The sequence below is a fragment of the Stigmatopora argus genome, chromosome 4 (genome assembly GCF_051989625.1).
Source record: "Stigmatopora argus isolate UIUO_Sarg chromosome 4, RoL_Sarg_1.0, whole genome shotgun sequence".
In the NCBI taxonomy this organism is placed as follows: domain Eukaryota; kingdom Metazoa; phylum Chordata; class Actinopteri; order Syngnathiformes; family Syngnathidae; genus Stigmatopora; species Stigmatopora argus.
Genome location: NC_135390.1, coordinates 1320726 through 1345468, shown reverse-complemented (window position 1 = coordinate 1345468; position 24743 = coordinate 1320726). Strand labels below are relative to the sequence as shown.

Sequence of the window (24743 nt, the reverse complement as noted above, 5' to 3'; positions counted from 1 at the left end):
AGGGGAACAGAGCATCAGGATTTTGGAGGAGACTGACCGATGTTTTGTGTTCGAGGGGAACATCTGAGCCCCACACTGGATCATGGTCGTGAGCTCCAACACTCGTTCATCAGCTTTGACGGTGGTGGCCAACTTGGTGAAGTTAGCGGTCAAAATCACACGGTGAGGTCCTGTCCCAGCTTGGAGATGACCAGCACTTTATTTTTATCACCTTGACGAGTACCAGGTCGCCTGGGGACAGGACCTCTTGTGTGGGAGACAGAGAAGATGTCGGCAGATCATTTGCATTTATCAGTTCTTTCTTGGAACATTTTGCATAACCACTGAGTGAGGGAATCTGTTTCTCCTTTCTCTTCTACCACCAGATCTTTTTCCCACATTGGTAAGTGGAAGGGTCTGCCGTTCACTGCCTCAAATGGTGTGCATCCCTGTGCTGTTGGAATAATTCTCATGTATGTTTCTACCAGGCTCAGGCATTCTGGCCATAGTTTTTCTGTGTCTTACATGTTTTTTCTGAGTTTGAGTTTTAGTGTTCCATTGGTTCTTTCAACAAGTCCAGTACTTTGGGGGCAGCAGCCGCAATGATACCTCAGGTCGATTCCAAGATGCCATCCCATAGCTTGGATCACGCGGCTCACGAAGCGAGCACCACCATCACTCCAAATGACTTGTGGTATTCCATGGCTTGGAATGATCCTTTTGCATAGGGCTTTTGCGATTGCCCTGTCGTTAGCTTTCTTGGATGGGCATATCTCAACCCACTTCAATGATCACCAGACAGTAATTGTATGTGCCACTTTGGTTCAGTTCAATGAAATCCATGTTCAGAACATCGAAGGGATATGTCCCTGTTTGCCTTGTTCCACGCTTGGGTCGTTCATTGTCTTGAGACTTGTGTCTACAGCAGGTGAGACAGTTTCTGCAAAAAAAATTAAAGTAGGTTTGGAGACCTATGGGACTATACTATCCCTCCTGTTGAGACATGGCTCCTCCCATGGCTCAATTTGGCAATTACTTCAAACAATGATCGTGGGACGCATGGCTTGTTTGCATAGAGGCCTTTCTTGTGTTGAGTGGCTCCTTCTGTTTCCCATTGTAGTTTCTCTTTTTCTGGTCGTTTATTTTAACCCTTTATAACAGGGGTCTCAAACTCGCGGCCCGCGGGCCAACTGCGGCCCTCGGGACGATAATTTGCGGCCCCCGTCTTAATATGAAAGATTAATGTTCGTGCGGCCCGTAAGATTGATATGAATGACACTTGTTGTGTTCGGAGCTGAATGAACCAATCACGGTGAGGTATACGGCTCTGGAGGGCGGGACATCGGCCGGGCTGTCCAGTGCCTCGCTCACTCACTCATTCATTCCTCCAATCAGCTGGGCGGAGGAGAAGCCGTGAAGCCGATCACTCCGCTCGGCGCGCACACTCCTCCGCTGCTCTCAGCATACAACTGAATGAGGCGCTATGATCCGTGATCCAGCCTGTGTCAGTGTAGCCATCTTCGCGAGCGAAACGGAGAAACGGAGAGCGAAAGTGCGCATGCTCCACAAACCCAAGCGACTGAACGTGAAAGATCAACCCGAGACTCATTCCAAGTGGAAAAACATATTACAGAGCCCCAGAGATGTCTCTTTCAAAGCCTGGCGTGAAGAGAAAGGTCGTTGATGAGCACAGACAGTTTCAAGAAAAGTGGGGAGTGCAATATTTCTTTGTTGAACACAGGGGCACTCCGACGTGTCTCATTTGCACTGAAAAAGTTGTGGTGCACAAGGAATACAATTTGAAACATCATTATACTACGAGACATGCTGAGGAGTACGAAAAATACTGAGGCAACAGGATTTCTTCAAGAAGGCTACCAAAGACAGTAATGCAGCAGTCGAAGCTAGCTACGCCGTTTGTGAATTGATTGCTAAAGCAGGAAAGCCATTCACAGAAGGTGAATTTATCAAAAAGTGCATATTACAGGCTGCACATATTGTCTGTCCAGAAAAGAAAAGTCTGTTCAACCACATCAGCCTTTCTGCCAACACCGTGGCAGAGCGCATTTCTCACCTGTCAAGTGACATTTATGATCAACTGTGTGAGAAAGCACAATGTTTCAGTGTATATTCAGTGGCTCTTGATGAGACCACAGACATCACAGACACTGCCCAGCTCGCAATATATGTCCGTGGTGTTGATGACAATTTTAAAGTAATGGAGGAGTTGCTCACAGTAATTCCAATGCATGGCCAGACCACCGCGAAGGAAATATTTCACCAGCTGTGTGATGCCATTAAGAATGCCGGTTTGCCATGGAAGAGCTTTGTCGGAATAACAACCGATGGAGCCCCATCAATGATAGGGAGGAAGAATGGACTGGTAGCACTTGTTAAAAAAAAAACTGGAAGAGGAGGGTGTGGAGGAGGCCATAGCTCTATACTGCATTATACATCAGCAGGCCCTTTGCAGCAGATGCCTGAAGTTTGACAATGTGAGAGCATTCTGCACTAAACTTGTGTTATGGAAAGCCCAGCTCTCTCAGACAAACCTTTGCCATTTCTCAGCATGCAAGGCTCTCGTGGATGCAGGCACACCATTCAGTGGTGAGAAGTATGTTGAGGCCATTTCGAAGCTACAGGAGGAATTTGATCACAGATTTGCAGACTTCAAGACACACAAAGCCACATTTCAAATTTTTGCGGACCCCTTCTCCTTTGATGTGCAAGATGCCCCTCCTGAGCTTCAAATGGAGCTCATTGACCTGCAGTGCAACTCTGCACTCAAAGCCAAGTTCAGGGAGGTGAGTGGAAAAGCAGACAAGCTTGGGCAATTTTTGAGAGAGTTGACCCCCAGCTTCCCTGAACTTTCCCGAATGTTCAAGCGGACCATGTGCCTTTTTGGGAGCACATACTTGTGTGAAAAGCTCTTCTCCACCTTGAACTTCAATAAGTCCAAGTACAGGTCCAGACTTACTGATGCGCATCTTCAAGCTCTACTGAGGGTCTCCACTGCTTCCTCCCTCAAGCCAAATGTGACTCAGCTATGTGAGAAGAAGCGCTGCCAGGTCTCTAGCAGCAAGGAGTAGGCAAGAGAAGCCGTTTTCAGAATATTTCATATTCAATGTTCCATTCAAGTTCAGAAAGTTAAAGGTTAAAGAGCTGTTAATACAGACATTTGAAACGGAATAAAAATAATTCATTTTCTCTACTTAGGCAGCCAGTGTATATCTCTCATTATTATTATTTTGTTTTTGTATTACTGATTGATTGATTTTTTATTCATCTTTAAGTTAATTTATCTAATTCATTATTTTTTGTAAAAAATTAAGATATTTGATAACGTTGGAATGTTTTATCAGCGCTTTTCTTGTGGAAATCCTGATGCAGCCCAGTCTCACTCAGACTTGGCCTCTAGCGGTCCCCAGGTAAATTGAGTTTGAGACCCCTGCTTTATAAGAAGGTTTAGTCTCAATTGAAACGCTTTCACCTTTTTTGCATATGTAGACAATATAAAAGAGTTCCCAATGGTTTATGGCATTGCTCACTGAGCAATAATATTTCCAATCAATATTGGAGTGGTTGCCGTTTCGTTTTACTACGTCAGAAAGTTTATCTCACCTGTCTCCTCAAACGTTTCAACTGAGAAAACCTTCTTTCAGTGCAAAAGGTGGATCCACATCCCCTTTCGGCTAATTTCATGTCTGCTGGTTGGTCAGCAACACTTGGTATGGATGTTCCCACTTTGGGTCATGCTAGTGCTTTTTCTCTATACTGTAGGTTGAGCACCCAGGCTCCTGGCACCACCTTTGGGCCAGTCCGTTTCCTGTTGAGAAGCACAGTCTCCTTCTGCTAACCCAAATTCAATGTGTTTCTTTAAAAATTTTCTTTTTATGTAGTTAGCCAGATTAGCCTCATCATCCAGTTCAAGTCGTGCAGTGAATAATGACGTTTGTATGGTCTACCAAATAGGATTTTCATATGTTGTTGTCCGGTCAATTATTATGTAAACACAATTTGGGTGCCATTATCACTATAAATTAATGGTTCTTTGGAATTCCATATCATGCACTGTCTTTGTTTTGGGGTTTTTTTTCTTCTCAGTGGTCCCAAATTCCCCATTTCACATAGCAGATTATTTGTTCCTCCGGAGCACTGCCCTCCCTGAAAAAGGGCTTATTGGCAATTTCAGAAATCGATTCCAAATTTCTAAATCCTTTTCCACCTTGATATCTGATCGCTTATGACCCATGCCAAGGCATATTTCACCTGCTCAGGGCAAATCAAGGAATGTCTTCCGTGCACTGAAAACATTCCATGCTTCTTCTGTCCTAGGGAAATCATGCCTATCCTAAATCAATTATTTTATCTAAACCAGCCAGGTACAATTTAATGTAATAATTTGGATGAATGCCATTTCTGCATTGTTATTTTCAAGTTTGATATAATTAACAACCAAATAATTCTTAATACTTAATATCTAATTCACAAATCACCCCTATATTGCTAACCCACCCAAGGATAGCTGAAATCACTGGCCGAGTTCCTATGGCAACCGACTCGTCTTATCCCCACCAAGGAGACAATGTTTACTTAAGATAAGAGCCATTTTCTGTAGCTCACTGTTACCACAATTAAAACCTACAATAAGTAAATTAGAGAAAATAACCTTCTACTAGGCATTTCCTAATGACAAATTTCAGTGTTTAATAAAGGACCCACAAATTGTCCCCAATATGTCATAATATTGTAAATGTTTTCATCATTTTTTCTCTCGAACCATCTCTATCTCTGTCTGTCTCTGTCACCTCTCTCTCTCTCTCTCTCTCTCTCTATGTGACCTTCAGCTGCTTTTCCCACACTTTCTTTTCTATGCGCTTGAAAAATTATTTTCTTCATGCTTACAAAACTCTTTTCTATTCACTTACAAAAATATTTTCTTCAACCTCCGATTTCCATTCTGCAGTCTGGCAACAAACCCATCTCCCTTGTCGCTTTTCGACCCATATTAATCACTTACTTAAGAGTTTAAACAACAATTCTATTCTAAATTTACCGAAATTGATCTCAATACTTCGTGATTCACCCAATATCTCTGATCACACCAAGCGGAGTGGGTGGGTGAGTCTTTATATAGGAAAACAGGGTAAAGTTTCTATGACAACGATGTAGGGTAGAGTTTATGCAAACAAAACTTTGGGTTGATATGGTTAGACATTTGCAGGGGTAAGTTTTAGGCAAACAAGATATTTTTATAGCTCACACAAACTGCCACAGCCTATCTTACATTGCGCGATGCGAACAAACAATTGCAAACCAAGTTGGCCAGCCTATTTTACATTACGCGATCCGAACAAACAATTGCAAACCAAGTTGGCCAGCCTATCTTACAATGCGCAATCCGAACAAACAATTGCAAAGCAAATTGGCCAGCCTATCTTACATTGCGCAATGTGAACAAACAATTGCAAACCAAGTCGGCCAGCCTATCCCACAACACTTTTTTTATTTATTTACTTATTTATTACCTATCTATTTATGTCTAAAATGTATTTTCTTGTCTCTGTGTTCTCACCCTCTTGCTACTGCGACTTTGGTCCAGAACTGACACTCTTAAGAATGTACAAACCAGTGAAACGTGATAGCTCCATATTTAGACTGGATCCAATAAATGAAATGGGCATCTTGAAGGTTGGAGGAAGAATGGGTAAAGCACCCATATCTGTGAGTTCAAAGAACCCAATCATCCTTCCTAAAGCATCTTGTATATCTAAGTTGATACTGAGGAACATCCAACAAAAAGTTGGATGAGCAGGAAGGAACAATATGTTGTCGAGGCTGAGAGAAAAATTCTGGCTCCCTTCTGCTAACTCTTGTGCCAGACAAATGTTAAAAGTGTCTTTTGTAGATGAATGTAGACTCAAGTGGGAACACAGAAAATGGCAGATTTACCAGAGGATTGTGTCACTCTAGACTTGCCCCCATTCTCACACGTGGGTATTGACTACTTTGGACCTCGGGAGGTCAAGAGGGGGCGCTCACATGAGAAACGCTGGGCTCCTTTTGTAAATATTGTTGATAATTGTCTTGCTGTAGCCTTGTCAATTAGGGGCCAGTGTTTTGGAGCCATATTTAGGTTTCTTTGATTTCTATTAATTGAAATATGATGTATAAGTTTTGTGAATAATTTGCAAGAAGAAAGTGTTTTTTATGGTCATGAGGATTACTGTTATTTATCTACCTGTTGAACCTGAGCGTACTTTGACTTACCTGAGAGGGTCATGTGATGTGAAACTCCGCCCTTTCACATGCCCTGGTGGCGTGACCCAGATTTGAATGGTTTATTCATAAAAGCCAGGGGACAGGAGACAGCGTGGAAAAGCAAACTGTTTTTGACCGCATACTTTATCGCATACTTTATCGCATACTTTATCGCATACTTTATTGCATGTACAAGAGGGGCCAGAGCCGCCTCTACCTACTGAGGAGTCTACGGTCCTTTGGAGTGTGCAGGACACTGCTGAGGACTTTCTACGACACTGTGGTGGCCTCTGCAGTGTTTTATGCAGTGCTTTGTTGGGGATGCGGGAGCACGGAGAGGGACAGGAACAGGCTGAATAAGCTGGTCAGGAGGGCCAGCTCTGTTCTGGGCTGTCCTTTGGACTCTGTGGAGGAAGTGGGAGAGCGGAGGATGCTGACCAGGATGATGTCCATCATGGACAGCACCTCCCACCCCCTGCATGAGTCTGTGGAGTCCCTCCGAAGCTCGTTTAGCAATAGACTGCGGCACCCTCATTGCAGGAAGGAGCGCTTCCGCAGATCCTTCCTCCCATCAGCTGTCAGGCTCTTTAACAAAAAAATGGCTGTGTGTTAAGACCTACCGTATGCATGCATGTACATTTATGTGTATGTATGTATGTATGTATATATGTCCTAAGCAACACGCTTATTTAATTATATATTTATTCATGTATTTATTTCTTGACCTACTTATTACCTATCTATTTATGTCTAAAATGCCTTTCCTATTCCTGCATCCTCACCCTCTTGCCACTGAAACAACGAAATTTCCCGAATACGGGATGAATAAAGTTATCCAATCCAATCCAATCCATACTTTATCGCATACTTTATCTCATACTGACCTGAATTACTCACGCAGTTTGGTTTAGTTTATTCTTCTATTATTATTTGAAAGTCAACCAGATTGTTTAATAAATACCTGTGGACTTTAATTTGGACAACTCTGTGTGTGCTTTTGTTTCATGTGAGTTGAAAGCTCCACCATCTGCCTTGCGTGGCTACAGGGTAAAGGAACATTAAGCTTGAAATCACAACAACACTCTGTCTCTCTGTCCCTCTATCTCCCTCTCTCCCTGTCTCTCTATCTCTCTGTCTCTCTATCTCTCTGTCTCTCTGTCTCCCTGTCTCCCTGTCTCCCTGTCTCTCTCTGTCTCTCTCTCCCCGTCTCTCTGTCTCTCTCTCCTCGTCACTGTCTCTCCGTCTCTCTGTGTGTCTCTCTCTCTGTCTCTCCATCTCTCTCTGTCTCTCCATCTCTCTCTCCCTCTCCTGTCCCTCTCCCTCTCCCGTCCCTCTCCCTCTCCCGTCCCTCTCCCGTCCCTCTCCCTCTCCCGTCCCTCTCCCTCTCCCGTCTCTCTCCCTCTCCCGTCTCTCTCCCTCTCCCGTCTCTTTCCCTCTCCTGTCTCTCTCCCTCTCCTGTCTCTCTCCCTCTCTCCGTCTCTCTCTCTCCCTCTCTCTCTCCCTCTCTCCGTCTCTCTCTCTACCTCTCTCCGTCTCTCTCTCTACCTCTCTCCGTCTCTCTCTCTCTCTCTCCCTCTCTCCGTCTCTCTCTCTCTCTCCCTCTCTCTCGCCGTCTCTCTCTTCCTCTCTCCGTCTCTCTCTCTCTCCCTCTCTCTGTCTCTCTCTCTCCCTCTCTCTGTCTCTCTCTCTCCCTCTCTCTGTCTCTCTCTCCCTCTCTCTGTCTCTCTCTCCCTCTCTCCGTCTCTCTCTCGCTCTCTCCGTCTCTCTCTCTCCCCCCCTCCCCTCTCCCCTCCCCTTCTCCCTCTCCCCCCTTAAATTAGTTTATGTTACGAGCACGTTGCCGAGCAAAAGTCCCCCCTCTTGCACCCCACCTTTCTCTCTTTCCGTCTCTCTCCCCTTCGCGAAATCCGTCTAAATTTAATAATATTAAACACATTTTAGTAGTATTAAACCACTAGTTATTTGTTACTTTGTTAATAGATGGCGATGTAGAACAAATACAAATGTTTTTCCAATCCAATATCCTGTTTTTGGTGTTTTTTCAGAGGGTTGGAACAAATTAATTTGTTTTTAGTTATTTTCTATGGGAAACGTTCGTTTGAGTTACGAGAAAATCAACATAGTAGCTCAGTCCCGGAACGCAATAAGCTCGTATCACGAGGTACCACTGTAGTTTATATTTAGTTCATTTCTATGGGAAACGTTGATTTGAGATACGAGTAAACCGACACACGATCTCGGTCCAGGTATTACTGTATTGTATATACATTTGTAAAATTCAAAGTTGTGCCTACCTTCAGAAGGAGAGTCAGATGCCATTTAAATCACAATCATACTTCTTTTTCTAAGTATGTTCGACACATGCATTAAATTTGTCTTCAGTACAGTAGTCGTAAACGTCAATTCACTGTGATCATAGGATTATGCACTCATTTACAATAGCTAATTTTTTTACAAGGATTTAGTACTATAAAAGAAAATTGTTGATTATGTTTTCTAAAGAAGTCAGACTTTGGTTTCAAGAAGTGCTTATAAAAGCATACCCTGCAGGGCATTCGACAGTCTTCATATCGTCACATTCATCCTGGAGCCATGAAGTGTCTCCTAAGAGGAGAGGCGAGGGTGGGTCAATAAATAAATTCACACTAGCACAAACAAAAAAAGTCAATGGCATTTAACAGGATTGTAAACTAATTCTGGTGATTTGCCACTAAATACAAGAAATGTTTGATAAGTGCTGCAGAAATGACCACAAGCTGAGAATTATTGAGTCTGAGTTAGAGACAGAAACACTTGTTTCTGGAGGTGGGTCTAAAATTTCCCCAGGTGTTTTCTCGGCTTAGTTGTCGATTTGCATTCTGGCCCGCACATAGGTATATATATATAAATATATATATATTTATATATATATATATATATATATATATATATATATATATATATATATATATATATATATATATATATATATATACAGTGGGGCAAATACATATTTAGTCAACCACCAATTGTGCAAGCTATCCTACTTGAAAACATTAGAGAGGCATGTAATTGTCAACATGGGTAAACCTCAACCATGAGAGACAGACTGTGGAAAAAAAACAGAAAATCACATTGTTTGATTTTGAAGAATTTATTTGCAAATCATGGGGGAAAAAAGTATTTGGTCAATACCAAGAGTTCATCTCAATACTTGGTTATGCACCCTTTATTGGCAATAACGGAGGCCAAACGTTTTCTGTAACTCTTCACAAGCTTTTCACACACTGTTGCTGGTATTTTGGCCCATTCCTCCATGCAGCTCTCCTCTAGTGCAGTGATGTTTTGGGGCTGGCTAGGCCACTGCAGGACCTTGAAATGTTTCTTACGAAGCTACTCCTTTGTTGCCCTGGCTGTGTGTTTGGGATCATTGTCTTGCTGAAGGACCCAGCCACATCTGATCTTCAATGTCCTTGCTGATGGAAGGAGATTTTCACAAAAAATCTCCCGCTACATGGCCCCATTCATTCTTTCCTTTACACAGATCAGTCATCCTGGGCCCTTTGCAGAAAAACAGCCCAAAGCATGATGCTTCGACCCCCATGCTTCACAGTGGGTATGGTGTTCTTCGGATGCAATGCAGTATTATTTCTCCTCCAAACACGAGAACCTGTGTTTCTACCAAAAAGTTCTATTTTGGTTTCATCTGACCATAACATTCTCCCAGTCCTCTTCTGGATCATCCAGATGCTCTCTAGCGAACCGCAGACAGGCCTGATTCAGTCTTCCCAGCCTGGTGCAGGTCTACAATATTGTCTCTGGTGTCCTTTGATAGCTCTTTGGTCTTAGCCAGGGGTCACCAAACTACGGCCCGCGGGCCGGATACGGCCCGCCGGCACATTTGGACCGGCCCTCTGAACAATACCAGAGACGCTATCGGATTTTTTTTTTTTTTTTTTTTTTTGGATGCAGCCCGCCGGCACATTTGGACCGGCCCTCTGAACAATACCAGAGACACTATCTGATTTTTTTCCTATTTGGCCTTGAAGACTGGGACGTTTTAATCTTGTGTTTGGTTCATTGCACCCCTGCTGAGCCCACAAATCATCCCAGTGAAGCGGGGTTTCGCATTGCTTCTTTGGTGACACGCGCGGGGAGAGTGTTTCCCTTTGATGCAGGCGGGCACGTCCACCGTTGCATGCACGAGCAGTGTTACCGAGACATCTGGACGATCGGAGGTGAGGGCGGAGCCCTGGGACCATCGCGGACTATTCAAGCATATAAAAACTGCAACCTGTTTGAGAACGGAATAATGGCGAAAAAGTTAGGTGAGAGAAAAATTGATTCAGAATGCAGGGTATTTAACCTGGAGTGGACAAACGATTATTTTTTTGTTCAATGCAAAGAAAAGGCTGTTTGTCTCATTTGTCAAGAGACGGTGGCGGTATTCAAAGAATACAATCTTTGCCGACACTATGAATCCCGTCACAAAGACAAGTACGATAGCTTGCAAGGCCAAATACGAGCAGACAAACTCTCAAAGCGAAAAAGTGGACTACTATCTCAGCAGAACCAGGCATCCGTTCGGGCCAGCTTTTGGGTTGCTAAATTGATAGCAAGCAGCGGTAAGCCTTTCACTGACGGAGAGTTTGTTAAGAAATGTATGGATACTGTCGCGGAGGAGGTGTGTCCCGAGAAGAAAGATGCATTTAATGCTGTAAGTCTGTCGGTGAGTACAATGACCAGACGCGTTGAAGAAATCGGGCCCCCCATCAGAGAAGGGAAAAGTTATGTGGCCCTCACAGGAAAAAGTTTGGGGACCCCTGGTCTTAGCCATAGTGGAGTTTTGAGTGTAAAAGACTGAGGTTGTGGACAGGTGTCTTTTATACCAATAATGAGTTAAAGCAGATGCTATTAATACAGGTAACGAGTGGAGACCTCGTTAGAAGAAGTTAGACCTCTTTGACAGCCAGAAATCTTGCTTGTTTGTAGGTGACCAAATACTTATTTTCCACTCTAATTCGGAAATAAATTCTTTAAAAATCAAACAATGTCATTTTCTGTTATTTTTTTCCACATTCTGTCTCTCATGGTTGAGGTTTACCCAGGTTGACAATTACAAGCCTCTCTAAGCTTCAGGGGCGCTGGCTGGCGGCTCCCTTTTAGCTTGTAGCATCTGTGTTCGCATCCCCTCGAACGGCGCCTATGATAGAGTTGCTACCGTGGATGCTATTGCGGGGAGTTGCGAGCCAGTGCCCCTGATGTTCTTATGAGCAGCGAACGAGAAGTAATATAATACTCCTCATATTAGATAAAAATAACAGGAAATGCAGCAGCTGAGCTTACCCATGTATTGATTGTGCGTAAAGTTTTATTCTGAGAAAGAGTGCCATTGCCTGTCAGCGTTGTGTGCACGAGTATACTTCATTACCCAGAAAGCCCTCTTTTCCCCGCGCATGCGCGTTGTGCGTTTCCTGGTCTGAATAACTCATTCGGTGCTCGTAAATATTGTTATACACGAAAGATATGCAAAAAAGACAGTGCCATGGCCACCTGGCTTGGTCGCATCACAAAATTTTGATCGCATGACGGGCGAATTATTCAATCGAAATTTCCGTCGTAAGACGAGAATATTGTATGACGAGCGGTCGTGTGACGAGGTACCACTGTATGTATATATATATGTATATATAGCCCTCCCTCCATCCATCCCTCTCTCCCTCCCTTACTACCTACTTCCATCCCTCCCTCCTTAAACCAACCTCCACCCCCCCACCTTCACTCCCTCCCTCCGTAACTTGTCTCTAAGTCATTAAATCTAGACAATGTCATGTAGCCTGTTATGGATATTGTCAACTACAACCGCAGCATTCCCACACACATCCATTGTCAGTTCAGCTCTTCCAAAAAACTTGTTGTTGCGGCCTAGGCCGGGTCGCAGGGCAGACCTTGCTTGCTGACCGAAGGCGTGGGCATGGGCTGCTGGATTGCCAGTCGACCGGCCGGGAAATTAAACTTCCACTTTGCTCCTCCGCGGTGTTCAACCGTCAATTAGCCATCCAGGGAGCTCTATTTTCGCATAAGCGCAATGATGTCAGCCCGCTGCCCGGACTTAAATGGAATCTCAACTTCCGCCGCGTCTTCTCGCCATGCTCGGCGGCCAAAGTGCTCTATTTTCGGGTAAGACCGATGGCGTCAGCCGTAACATTGCCCAGGGCTCGGATTTCTAAAAAAAATCCCCCTTCGCTGCTGCTCTCTGCAGTCCAATTCGCAGAGCAAGTTGTATTTTCAAATAAGTGCCACGGGGCTCACATTTCTGATAAAAATCCACCCCCACAGAGGCTCCCAGCCGCTCAGAAAGCTCTATTTTCAGAGAAAAAAGGACGGCCACCACCCGCTGCCCGCCATTTTTTTCCTCAATGCTGAGTTGAATGACAGTCTGTCTTCCGCCACTTTCTTAGTGGCAAGTGGAAGAAAGGTGAGTGGCTTCCGCTTCCGATGTAGTGAAGCCACGAAAGTTGATACCGCAAAGTGAAGGAGCATAGTAGTAAAAAAAAACGCCAATTTTTCATTAGAAGTGTGAATATTTTCACTCTGGATAGCATTGTTGCTATAAAATAAAAACCTGGGGGATGGTCTGAATAGAGAAATTGTGTCACATAGCTTATCGGTTGTAAACATCATGAAAAAAGTGAAAATATGCATGTATACATTTTTTATCTTGTTTTTTATGCTCAGTGCAGTTATAAAACCACATTCAGAATTTAAATATGTAACTTAAAACATTCAGTTTCAATTTTGCAATAAATTTGTTTGGCTGAAATTAAGTGTACAATTCTTCTATTTATATTTTTCTTTTCATAAGAAGATACAACACGCATAGGTAACATACGCTTTACCTTTACAGCATGTCCTGTAGTTGGTGCAGCAGTCTCCCCGTGCTAGACAGTCATTTGAACAGTGGCAGGAGTGGTTTTCATTTCGAATCTCCCCACAGCGACCTTTGCTGCACTCATAACCACCATCTGTTTGTTTTAAAAAGTAACTACTAATTAATATACCAACATCATTACTTGTCTTTTTACATCCAAGTCCAGAATTATATACTGTACAGCAGTACTGGAACTCACATAGTCCTGTTTAAGGGGGCAATAAAACTGTGACAGTAAATCCCTAGACTTGCATTCAAGGTTTAGTTAAGCTCATTTGAAGCAATCTAAATGTTTTATTAAAGCAAAATATGCAAAATTCTGTATTTCCTGAATGCTCTAAACAAGGGCTGAAATCCAGACAAAATTTGAATCATATAGGCACTCGGATTAGAGACACCTCAAGTTGCAAATTTGTTGTAGTTACCTGAAGTTTGCTCAAATTGTCAGCTCCTCAAATCAGGTCTTGCTATAACCGTCATAGACACTATACAGGGTAATGGCGGCCGAAGGTAGCGTACTGAATGTTACATACATATCCATGACCCGGGACTCGCACATTCACGCTCACACTTCAAAAGTAGATAAACGTTACTAAACATTATCTTCTCTCTCACATGCTAAACAGTGTATATTGCAAACCACAAACCCAACCGGCCTCTACAACAACCAGCATAACTTGAAACACAGGGAGAAATAATCACAATAGTGATTCGTTGTTGCTTCCTCAATCCAACTTTATTGATATGAAGATCTCACGTGCTGGTCAAGGTACGCGCATCAAGGCATCAATAATTGAATATCGATATACATCCAGTCAAAACTAGTGGTACGCGCATCAAGGGATCAATAATCGAATATCGATATACATCCAGTCAAAACTAGTTGCACATCCCCAACATGCGATCTTTAATGGGGTGTGAATTAAACACTTCAACAAATGTCGTCTCGACATCAGTACATTCCAAGTATGTCTCCACTTGTTGGTTGTTATTCTGAACAGTCTTGTGAACTTGTCACTTCACATTCTCTTCTGTGAGCTGATACTCATGAAAACTCCAGACGGCAAGGGCCACAGTTCAAATACAATCAACAACTCATACGGTACACGTTTACTGGATGGAAACTGTAATCACAGTCCATAACAGGCCATGCCAGTATAAGACATGTCACCCTTGTAGGCTCAAGTCTGTTGGAGTCTATACATAAAGGGTGGTTGAATGTAATATGGCTTCAGGTGTACTAAACAAGGGACCACTCCTGGTGCTAGCAGCTGGTGTGGTGGCTGGATGCTGTAACAGGAGGGGACACCAAGCTGATCATAGGTCATGCGTCGTGGTGGATGTCTCTCCCTTCTGTGCCGCTCGTAAGTCGACACCTCAGGTTCAGTCACAGCGGTTGGCGGAGAGGTTTCTGATAAGTGATCATCACGAAGATCTTCAACAGCCAGGTTTGTTCCCTCACCAGGCAGGTCCTCCACAGATGGACCAGGCTCCTCCAGCTGATAGTCATCTTCTGCTTGTACTGGTCCGGAAGCAGGGCCCTTCAGTTCAAGTCTCTGATCAGCTGGCAGTGGCCTGTGCTCAGACTCCATCCCTTGGGCATCTCTCTCATTTAGCACCTGGAGGGGCTCGTAGTGAAAGTCATATTCGTCACCACTGTCTTCGTCTGACTCTTGAAGATGAGATACCAGCTGCTGTTTATTTCTCTGCATACTTTTGTCAATTTTTCCTTCTTCTGGTGTTGCCTCAACGGGTAAATGGTCACAGGACATCAGTAGATTTCCGTGCAGAACTCTGGAACGCCCTTTACCCTTTTCTGGCCTGACTTCATAAATTGGTAGATCAGATCCCATTCGCCTCACCACTGTGTGAACTGTATCTTCCCAGAAGTTACGGAGTTTTCCAGGTCCTCCTCTTGGTGTCAGGTTTTTTATCAGGATGCGCTCTCCTGGTTGTAGCACGGAGCTCCTCACTTTGGTGTCATAGTGCTTTTTACCTCGTTCTGCAGCTTTCCGTGCACTCTCGGTTGCAATGGTGTGCGCCTCCTCCATCCCCCGTCTCCATTTCTCCACATAGTCCTGCTGACCATTTGTATCGGACTTGTTGAACAGTCCAAAGTTTCCAAGATGGCGCTGGAAATTCGGAGCTGGACAAAAGTGTCGGGAGAAGAAGCGACGCTTCAGACCATCATGGGATAAGATGGAAGAGCTGTCGGCGCTTACCAGGCCGAAAACGGAGTCGAAGGGTTCTACTCTGCTACTGTTGATTCTTCAGCTCCAGACTATTGAGGAACTGTGCGGATAAGTTTGGAAGAGTGACTCTGCATATTCTCTGCCTCGGTCACAGTCTGCAGAAGTTCCCCATCTTGTGGAAGACTTCCTGTGTGTGGTTCCAGTTTTATCCAACTCTACAACGTCTTTTTCTTGAATCTGTATCCATTTTTACTACCGCAACCAAGATGGCGCCGCTCAATTGGCAGCCGGTGGCGGTAGCTCCGTCCGCTCTTGCTTGTTTTGTGTTTTTGCTGCTTTTTTGTCTTATGTATTTGATTTGGTGATTCTTAATGATCCTATATACTTTGCTTTGCTTTGTACTTTGTGCTTTTGCTTTGTTGTTCTGCGGCCTTTGCGAATATATTGTCTAACTTGTAACTATGTGTAACTATGCCTTTCCTGTATCTGCATTCTCACCCTCTTGCTACTGTCGCAATGAAATTTCCCGACTACGGGATGAATAAAGTTATCCAATCCAATGTATTCTGACCGTACAGTTGAAATGACAGGTTTTATGACTTTTTCTTTTCCATCATTTTTTAGTTTTGTTTACATCTCCTGTTTCCATTGCTTTTGCTTTTGGAATGTTCCATTTGTTTGAGGGCCAGCAGCTTCAGCGGGGAAGACCAGACTTGCCTCTACTCAGCGATTTCATCCAGCTCTTCTGGTAGAATCCTAAGATTTTCCCGACCCAGTCAGAGGACATAGTCTAGTCCAGGGGTGGGCAAACCGGTCCTCGGGGGCCGCTGTGGGTGCAGGTTTTTGTTCCAATCGATCCAGCACAGACGCTTTGACCAATGAGATTTCTGCAGAAAACAAGAAGACTCCAATCCACTGATTGCACTTGTCGGACACCAGATTGGTAAAAAGGTGTCCTCTTAATGGGTTGTTATGAAAACCCGCACCCACCGTGGCCCTTTGTGGAATAGTTTGCCCACCCCTGGTCTAGTCCAAGCCCAAGATCAAGCTTCATACCCTATCTCGAAAGGAGAGCCGAGACACCCTACAGAGAAAACTCATTTTGGCCGCTTGTATCGAGGATCTCTTTCTTTTGGACACAACCCACAGCTCGTGACCATAGCTGAGGCTAGAGGTAGCTCGACCGGTACATAGAAACCTTGGCATTTCTGCTCAGCTCCTTCTTAACACGAAGGACCATTGCAGTCCGCATAACTGCACGTGATGCATCAATCCGCCTGCCGATCTCCCGCTTCATTCTTCCCTTACTTGAGAGAAAACCCTCCTGGTACTTAAAAATCTATCTTTGGGGAAAGGACCATGATCTTGGATTTGGAGGTGCTGACTCCTATTCCAACCGCTTTACGCGAGATTGGGAATAGCTCCAGAGCTTGACCAATCAGAAGTAGAGTAAATTGCAGAGGGTCAAAAGTTTGAAATCTACTACGATTACCAATTTTATTTCTATGTTGAAACACGTAAATTACATGGTTTACAGAAGCTGGCAAGCATATGTGTAGTGTCGCTTCTGTGTCGTGGCGTGATGCATTTGCAGGCGCAAGTTCACTATGAACAAACACCTTTACCACACTATGGATGAAATGTAATTAGTTTAGCTGGTGTATAATAGTGTTTATTTTTTTACTATCAACAACTGTGTGTAATGTTATCTTGTGCCGAGCATCATGAAACTGTGCTGCAGTACTGTGGCACCACTGTGACTATGAATAGGTGTGAATAAGGCTATCCTGCGTGGATTTTGCAAAATGAGGTGAGTGGCAAGTGAACCTCCCTTGCATACCAACTCTGAAAATCTGATAATCAACTCCTGTAAGCACTGCAATATTAAAGTATTGCATTTGTAATTTGTTTGGTCTTTCAAAAATTGGACAGTTTTACATATCTTGGAATGAAAATTTGACATCAAAGCCTTTCGTCCCCGAAAACATCGTATATGGAAGCATATGCACGGAGAGGTAATCCCTTTTTTTTTCTTTGTAATTAGTTTGGTCTTTCAAAAATTGGACAGTTTTACATATCTTGGAATGAAAATTTGACATCAAAGCGTTTCGTCCCCTGAAAACGTCGTATATGGAAGCATTTGCACGGAGAGGTAATCCCTTTTTTTTCTTCTTTTTTTATCCTAATTCATCTAGTTACTTGAAAATTGCATTTTTGGGTGTACTATAACTGCACTATTGACCAAAAATAAATAATTCCAGGTACAACAAGTTTATAAACTAACTGAAAAATCTGAATGGAATCAATTCAAAAAATGTTACTGTTTGCTAGCGAAAGACGAGTCAAATATCAAAATATTAAAGTTAAGTCTACACCAGGGGTCGGGAACCTTTTTGACGAAGAGAGCCATAAACAATTCATATTTTCTAATGTTATTCCTTGAGAGCCATACTCCGAATTTTAAAGTCAAAATACATGTAAATGGGTGCCTATGTTTTTAGTGATTTCACCACTTTTAAAGTAGAAAAAAACTACTTTTGACATTCTTGTGCAGTTGCTAGTAAATGAGTGTGCATTCCAGAAGAATCTAATGCAAAAAAATGAAGATTAAAGCAGCTCTAGATGTAGTATATGGTTTCCATGTTTTAGCTCACAGGTTAGCGGAGAGCCAGATGCACCCATCAAAAGAGCCACATGTGGCTCCCGAGCCATAGGTTCCCTACCACTGGTCTACACCAAGGAACAGACAAGATAGCGGGGGTGTTAGCCGAGCTTTAAGGAAATACAAGCAAAGACAAATAAAGAACTACAATTGAAGGATAAAACAATCCGTGATCCAAAGGACAGAGCTACAACTTTAAATCATAATTTTATAGACTCAGTTAAAAAACTAAAACCTAGATTAGATTAGATTAACCTTTATTCATCCCGTATTCGGGAAATTCAGTTTGTAGTAGCAAGCATAGACACAGGAAGACAATGTAGACCTAGATAAAACTGGAACCAGACACAGGAAGCATACAAAAGGTTTGGACCTTCTGCAGACCGAGGCTGAGGTTGAAAGTATGCAGAATCACTTTTCCAAGCTGATCTGCACAGTCCCTCGGTAGCCTGAAGCTGATCATCAGGACCGGTAGCCTTCCTGGCCAGAATGGTTCTAAAAAAATGTCCAGGGCTAGCATAAGGAAACTAAGCTAATAGAACAATGACTGCCTCTCAAACACGATGGACGGAGTTGAGTCGTAAAGGTCGTGAAAAAATTAAAATGAAAGGTATAAAATACAAAGTAAAGTATAAAAGAAATACCGTATTTTTACGACTATAAGGCGCACATAAAAGTCTTAAATTTTATCCAAAATAGACAGGGCGCCTTATAATCCAGCGCGCTTTGTATATGGGCCAATACTAAAATTGTTATCACGATAAAATAAAATGAATCAGTTGATAGGGTACACCGACTCTACTATTTTCCCGTAGACAAAGTACTGGGCAGTGACTGCTGGGATATGTAGTAGTTCTTTTGCCAATACACCCAATGGATTGTGGCCTGTATACATCTACATTCTACATCAATACAGCTTGACGAAGCATGGAAAGCACCGTTGGAAAAGTTACACTAGCTACCAGCTAGCTACTATTTGCGAATGGATTGTGGCCTGTATACATCGACATCAACACAGCATGATGAAGCATGGAAAGCACCGTTGGAAAAGTTACGCTAGCTACTAGCTAGCTACTAGAAAGCACCGTTGGAAAAGTTACGCTAGCTACTAGCTAACTACTAGAAAGCACCGTTGGAAAAGTTACGCTAGCTACTAGCTAACTACTAGAAAGCACCATTGGAAAAGTTACGCTAGCTACTAGCTAGCTACCATTTGCGAATGTATTGTGGCCTGGACATTGACATCAACACAGCTTTAAGAAGCGTGGAAGGCAGCGCTGGGATACTTACCCTAGCTACTAGCTAGCTACTATTTGAGAATGGATTGTGGGGTAATTAAAAAATGTTAAAATGTAATTTTAAAAAAGATAGAAAAGCTGTAAAACCAAAGAAACGAGTAAGAGCGAACGGAGTTACTGCCACCGGCTGCCACTTGAATGCAGTACTCTTAGATGCAGTAGCAAAAACAGATATTCACAGGAAAAGACATTGTCGAGCTAGATAAAACTGGAACCACACACAGGACGTCTTCCACAAGATGGGGACCTTCTGCAGACTGAGAATGAGGTTGAAAATATGCTGAATCACTCTTCCAAGCTTATCCGCAGTCCCGCAGTAGTCTGGAGCTGAAGAATCAAAAGTAACAGAGTACAAAACTCCCGATACTGCTTTTCCGGCCCGGTAAGCGCCCACAGCTCTTTCATCTTATCGGGGAGGGATCTCACTTTCCCCATATTGATAGATGGAATAATTGGTCTGAAGCGTCGCTCCTTCTCCCAGCACTTTTGTCCAGCTCCGGTTTACCAGCGGCATCGAGGTGTTGCTCTTTCTGCTGCGTATTGTTCACAGCTGATCCCATGTGTATGAGAGCACAGGCATGGCTGAATGGTTAAAATAAAAAACTAGCAGAAAGACACTAAGCTAATAGAACAAAGAAAGTTATAAAAACACTAAAGTACGGGCGGCCCGGGGATGCGAGTGGTAAGCGCGTAGGCCTCGCAGCTCTGAGGTCCTGGGTTCAAATCCAGGTCACGTCTATCTGTGTGAAGTTTGCATGTTGGATTGGATTGGATAACTTTATTCATCCCGTATTTGGGAAATTTCATTGTGACAGTAGCAGAGGGTGATTAGACAGAACAACAGAGCAAAAGCACAAAGTACAAAGCAAATCAAAGTAAACGGGATCATTAAGAATCAAGTATGAAGTATGAAAAAAGTATTGTATCAGCTAGTCCCATGTGTGCTCCCCTGCGTGGGTTTCCTCCGGGTACTCCGGTGTTCTCCCACATTCCAGACATGCATGGTAGGCTTATTGGACACTCTAAATTGCCCCTAGGTCTGGGTCTGAGTATGCATGGTTGTCCGTCTACATGTGCCTTGCGATTAGCTGGCCACCGATTCAGAGTGTCACCCGGCTCTGGCACAGAGACAGCTGGGATTGGCTCCAGCACCCCCCGTATCCCTAATAAGGATAAGTTGGTTCAGAAAATGAGATGAGATGAGTATAAAGTATAAAGTAAAGTTCAAAGGAAGGTATTAGGAAATATTAAAATGTAATAATTTTAAAAAAAAGATAGAAAGGCTGTAAAACACAGAAAATTAGTAAGAGCGGACGGAACTACTGCCACCGGCTGCTACCTGATGGGGCGATCTTGAACAAAAGAAAAAACAAGCCCTCAAATAGAATATCACACACCACAACCACTAAACACCAATGAACCCATTCTTAATCTGAATATAGTTTCACAGTCACAAGTTGAGAAAGCGGCATCTGGTCTCAAAAGCTCCAAGAAAAAGATGCCTTTAATTTGGATGTAACACTTCTGAAATACAGTAATACTTCTAGTTACAAATGCCTTTAAGTATGAAATTTTTAGGTTAAGAAAGCTTTTTATATGCAAATGAGTGCCGCATTTCCCTATCCGTTATTTTATTTTGAAAATATTGTTGCATCAATTCTCACTTTGGGACTCTCACAACAACCACTATCCATGTTTCAAAATTCTCTCTCATGTATCGTATTTATTCGAGTATAACACGCACCCGTGTATAACGTGCACCCATAATTTGTGACTTTTTTTTTCTCAGCTCACACCAAGGATTTCACCAGTACTGGTAACTGGCAAATGGTAAACACATGTAGCCATTACAAAACATTTATTCACAACATATGGTATGGAAAGCTGGTAAAACAAACTACAGTAATACCTCGACATACGAGTGCCCCGACATACGAGCAATTTGAGATACGAGTAAAATTTCTGCAAATATTTATCTTGAGATACGAGACAAATTTTGATATACGAGCATACAGCGGACGCGAGAGGCTGCTCATAAGAACATCATGGGCACTGTTTTTCTGGTCACAACTTCCTCGTGTAATCTCTCTACGAGCACTGGGCGGAGCGTTGCATTTTTTCAGTGTTTTTTTCCCGTTAGTCAGTGCGAATGGCTGAGCTTTTTCGCTAATACGAGAGGAGTACTACTTCCCGGGCAAGTTGGCAAGTGGTCGTGCGTTATTCTCTTGTGAGGACATTTGTGTGCATCATTTTGGGAATACAGTGGTCCTCGACATACGAGCGTAATCCGTTCCGAGACTGAGATCGTATGACGAGGTTCTCGTAACTCGAGCGGACGTTTCCCATTGAAATGAATGGAAAAAAATAATTCGTTGCAGCCCTCTGAAAAAACACCAAAAACAGGATATTGGATTGGAAAAATGTTTTATTTCTTCTAATTCCCCATCTATTAACAAAGTAACACATAACTAGTGGTTTAATAGAAATAAAGTGTTTAATCTAACTAAAATTGGGCGGATTTCGCCGAGGGAAGAGGGGCACAAAAGGGGCGGGGGGCTTCGTTTTTTTTCTCCACACAAGGCACTCGCAAATGGAACAAACACTCCACCCTCACGTTCGCTATCGATGGGCTGTTTGCTGTCGTACTATTCCCTTCAAAATATTCCGAAAATGATGCACACAAATGTCCTCACAATCGGATAACGCACGACCACTTGCCATGGGAGCTTCGGGGGCGCTGGCTAGCGGCTCCTTTTAGCTTGTAGCATCTGTGTTCGCATCCCCTCGAACGGCGCCTATGATAGAGTTGCTACCGGGGATGCTGTTGCGAGCCAGTGCCCCTGATGTTCTTATGAGCAGCCAACGAGCAGCAGTCTTTTATCAGCGATCGATCCGCTGCTCATGGGAGCTTCGGGGGCGCTGGCTAGCGGCTCCTTTTAGCTTGTAGCATCTGTGTTCGCATCCCCTCGAACGGCGCCTATGATAGAGTTGCTACCGGGGATGCTGTTGCGAGCCAGTGCCCCTGATCTTCTTACGAGCAGCCAACAAGCAGCAGTCTTTTATCAGCGATCGATCCGCTGCTCATGGGAGCTTCGGGGGTGCTGGCTAGCGGCTCCCTTTAGCTTGTAGCATCTGTGTTCACATCCCCTCGATTTGCGCCTATGATAGAGTTGCTACCGGGGATGCTGTTGCAAGCCAGTGCCCCTGATGTTCTTATGAGCAGCCAACGAGAAGTAACATAATACTCCTCGTATTAGATAAAAATAACAGGAAATGCAGCAGCTGAGCTTACCCACGTATTGATTGTGGGTAAAGTTTTATTCTGAGTGCCATTGCCTGTCGGCATTGTGTGCACGAGTATACTTCATTACCCAGAAAGCCCTCTTTTCCCCGCGCATGCGCGTTGTGCGTTTCCTGGTCTGAATAACTCATCCGGTGCTCGTAAATATTGTTATACACGAAAGATATGCAAAAAAAAAATGCCATGGCCACCTGGCTTGGTCGCATCACGAAATTATGACCGCATCACGGGCGAATTATTCGATCGAAATTTCCCCCGTAAGACGAGCATTTTGTATGACGAGCGGTCGTATGACGAGGTACCACTGTATTTTGAAGGGAAGACAAAAGTAAACAACCCTCGATAGGTTGCATCTGAAAGTCAGGGTGGAGGCGGGGCCAATCGAACCATACGAGCTCAGTCCCGGAACGCATTAAGCTCGTATCTCCAGGTACCACTGTTCTACCAATATGAACACAATTCTCTAATGGAATTTACAATTTTAAATCCTTAAAGTCTAATTCATCATCAAAATATTTAATAATTTTCACAGTCTGATTGATCATCATCAGATTCACCAAACAATTGATTCCATTCTTCTTGAGCAAGGATAGCGCTCCCTGGGCAGACATCTCTCATTTCACTGGAGCAACTTTTTTAAATTTATTTTCAAAACCGTATATTATCCTATAAACTTGCTGAAGGCTATTTGGAGAGGGTTGGCTTTTGTAAAAGCAGGTAGAAAATCGCCATCTGGTGGACAAAGATGGGCTCTACTTCTCCCATTATAAATAACGGCCGTGGAGGGGACTTTTTCACCAGCAGAGGGCAGTGTTTCACCGGGATTTGTGTATAACGTACACCCGAACTTTGCTTCAATTTTTTGGTACAAAATTTTGTGCGTTATACGGTACTTGTGACCGCCGTTCGTCGACACGGAGTTTGGATTTTTTTTTCTGTTTTTTTGTTGAGTCTTTCCAAGTGTGGATAAAGCTGCTCGTTCAGTTTTTATCATCATGCCTCCCAAGAAAATTACCAATGGAAATGAAAAGTGGTCAGCGTGGAAGACAATGACGAGTTGGTCGAGAGGCATAAAAACAAACGCTCTAGAGTTAATAGAACACTCGACATTACGGGGGAATAAAACGAGAAGGCAGACGAGGAGGAAGCAGCGAGCATTGCAACAGCTATTGAGGTTCAAACAGACTGCACGCTCAGGGAGGTTCTGGTTTAGACAGGGGGAGACCCAAATCTTTATTTGGAAACATCCCATTTTTTATATGCCGCTATCAACGAAAAGATGAAAGATCTACCCTTTACCGACATCGTCTTATCCCTACCAATCTGTCCAGGCAGACAATTCCACTCCTGAATGCCTCTTCATTTTCTGGTTCAGTGTCTGCAGGGACCCACCGGGTGACGTTTTGTTGGGATTAAAGGTGCAACATTGATCTCCAAACATTGCACACACGTTTCCTTGCTCAGCCAGAAGCATATCAACCGGTTTGCGCCCTGTAAAATCATGAGAATGGTGGCTGCCAGCTGTTCCTTCATTGCTACAAATCCCCACTCATGTTGTTTATCCTATCCATATCTCATTTGGAGTAACCCAAAGAAAAATAGAGTGCCAACCTGCTGCAATTTGCCCAGCTAACCCATACTCGTCTGTTACGCCTCTGGGGATGCAAACTGCATCAACGTAAGTCGGATCGCCATCCGCGATGAGGGTCAACACCGTCGGGAGAGGCCAGCCGCCGCACCAAAATTCTGAGCCGCCAATTGTATTTCCTCGACTTTAAATGGAAAAACAGATACTGGGAAGAGCGGTGAAACCAAAGCACATAGTCCTGTTGCTCTTTGACAGGAGTCACATAATTTATTCGCACCACACCACCACCGCAGGTCAAAATGTGGAATCAGTGGCACAGTTTGTCTTGGAACATGGGTACACCGTCTCATTTACCGGCCCCAGATTCAGACCCTGCCCTGCAAGGTTCAAAGCAGGTAAAGTTAGCAAAGGCAATGTTAGTGGAAAATATGGTTTGCCGTTTACTGCTTTCATAATAGGTAGACACCGTTTCATCCACCCCCCCTTTTTTACTGCTATAAATAGCCAGAATGGCTTCTTCCATATGCAAATTCCTTCTCACTAGTGAACATA

General features: G+C 43.5%; 1 protein-coding gene across 28 annotated transcripts in view; it reads right to left on the bottom strand.

The window, feature by feature from the left end:
• The window catches only part of enpp2 (ectonucleotide pyrophosphatase/phosphodiesterase 2), a 360090-nt gene that overhangs the window by 295327 nt on the left and 40020 nt on the right, over window positions 1-24743 (bottom strand). For 26 of the 28 annotated variants that reach the window (XR_013300101.1, XR_013300100.1, XR_013300099.1 and 23 more), the window contains 2 exons: window positions 13119-13244; window positions 8784-8844 (listed from right to left, as the gene is read on the bottom strand). Coding sequence is in view for 16 of the 28 variants with exons in the window: in XM_077599517.1 (XP_077455643.1) it covers window positions 8784-8844; window positions 13119-13244 (187 nt within the window). In the remaining 12 variants the exon portion in view is untranslated. Of the gene's footprint in view, window positions 1-8783; window positions 8845-13118; window positions 13245-24743 lie in introns of those variants that run through there. The other 2 variants (XM_077599537.1, XM_077599533.1) reach the window with 2 other exon arrangements.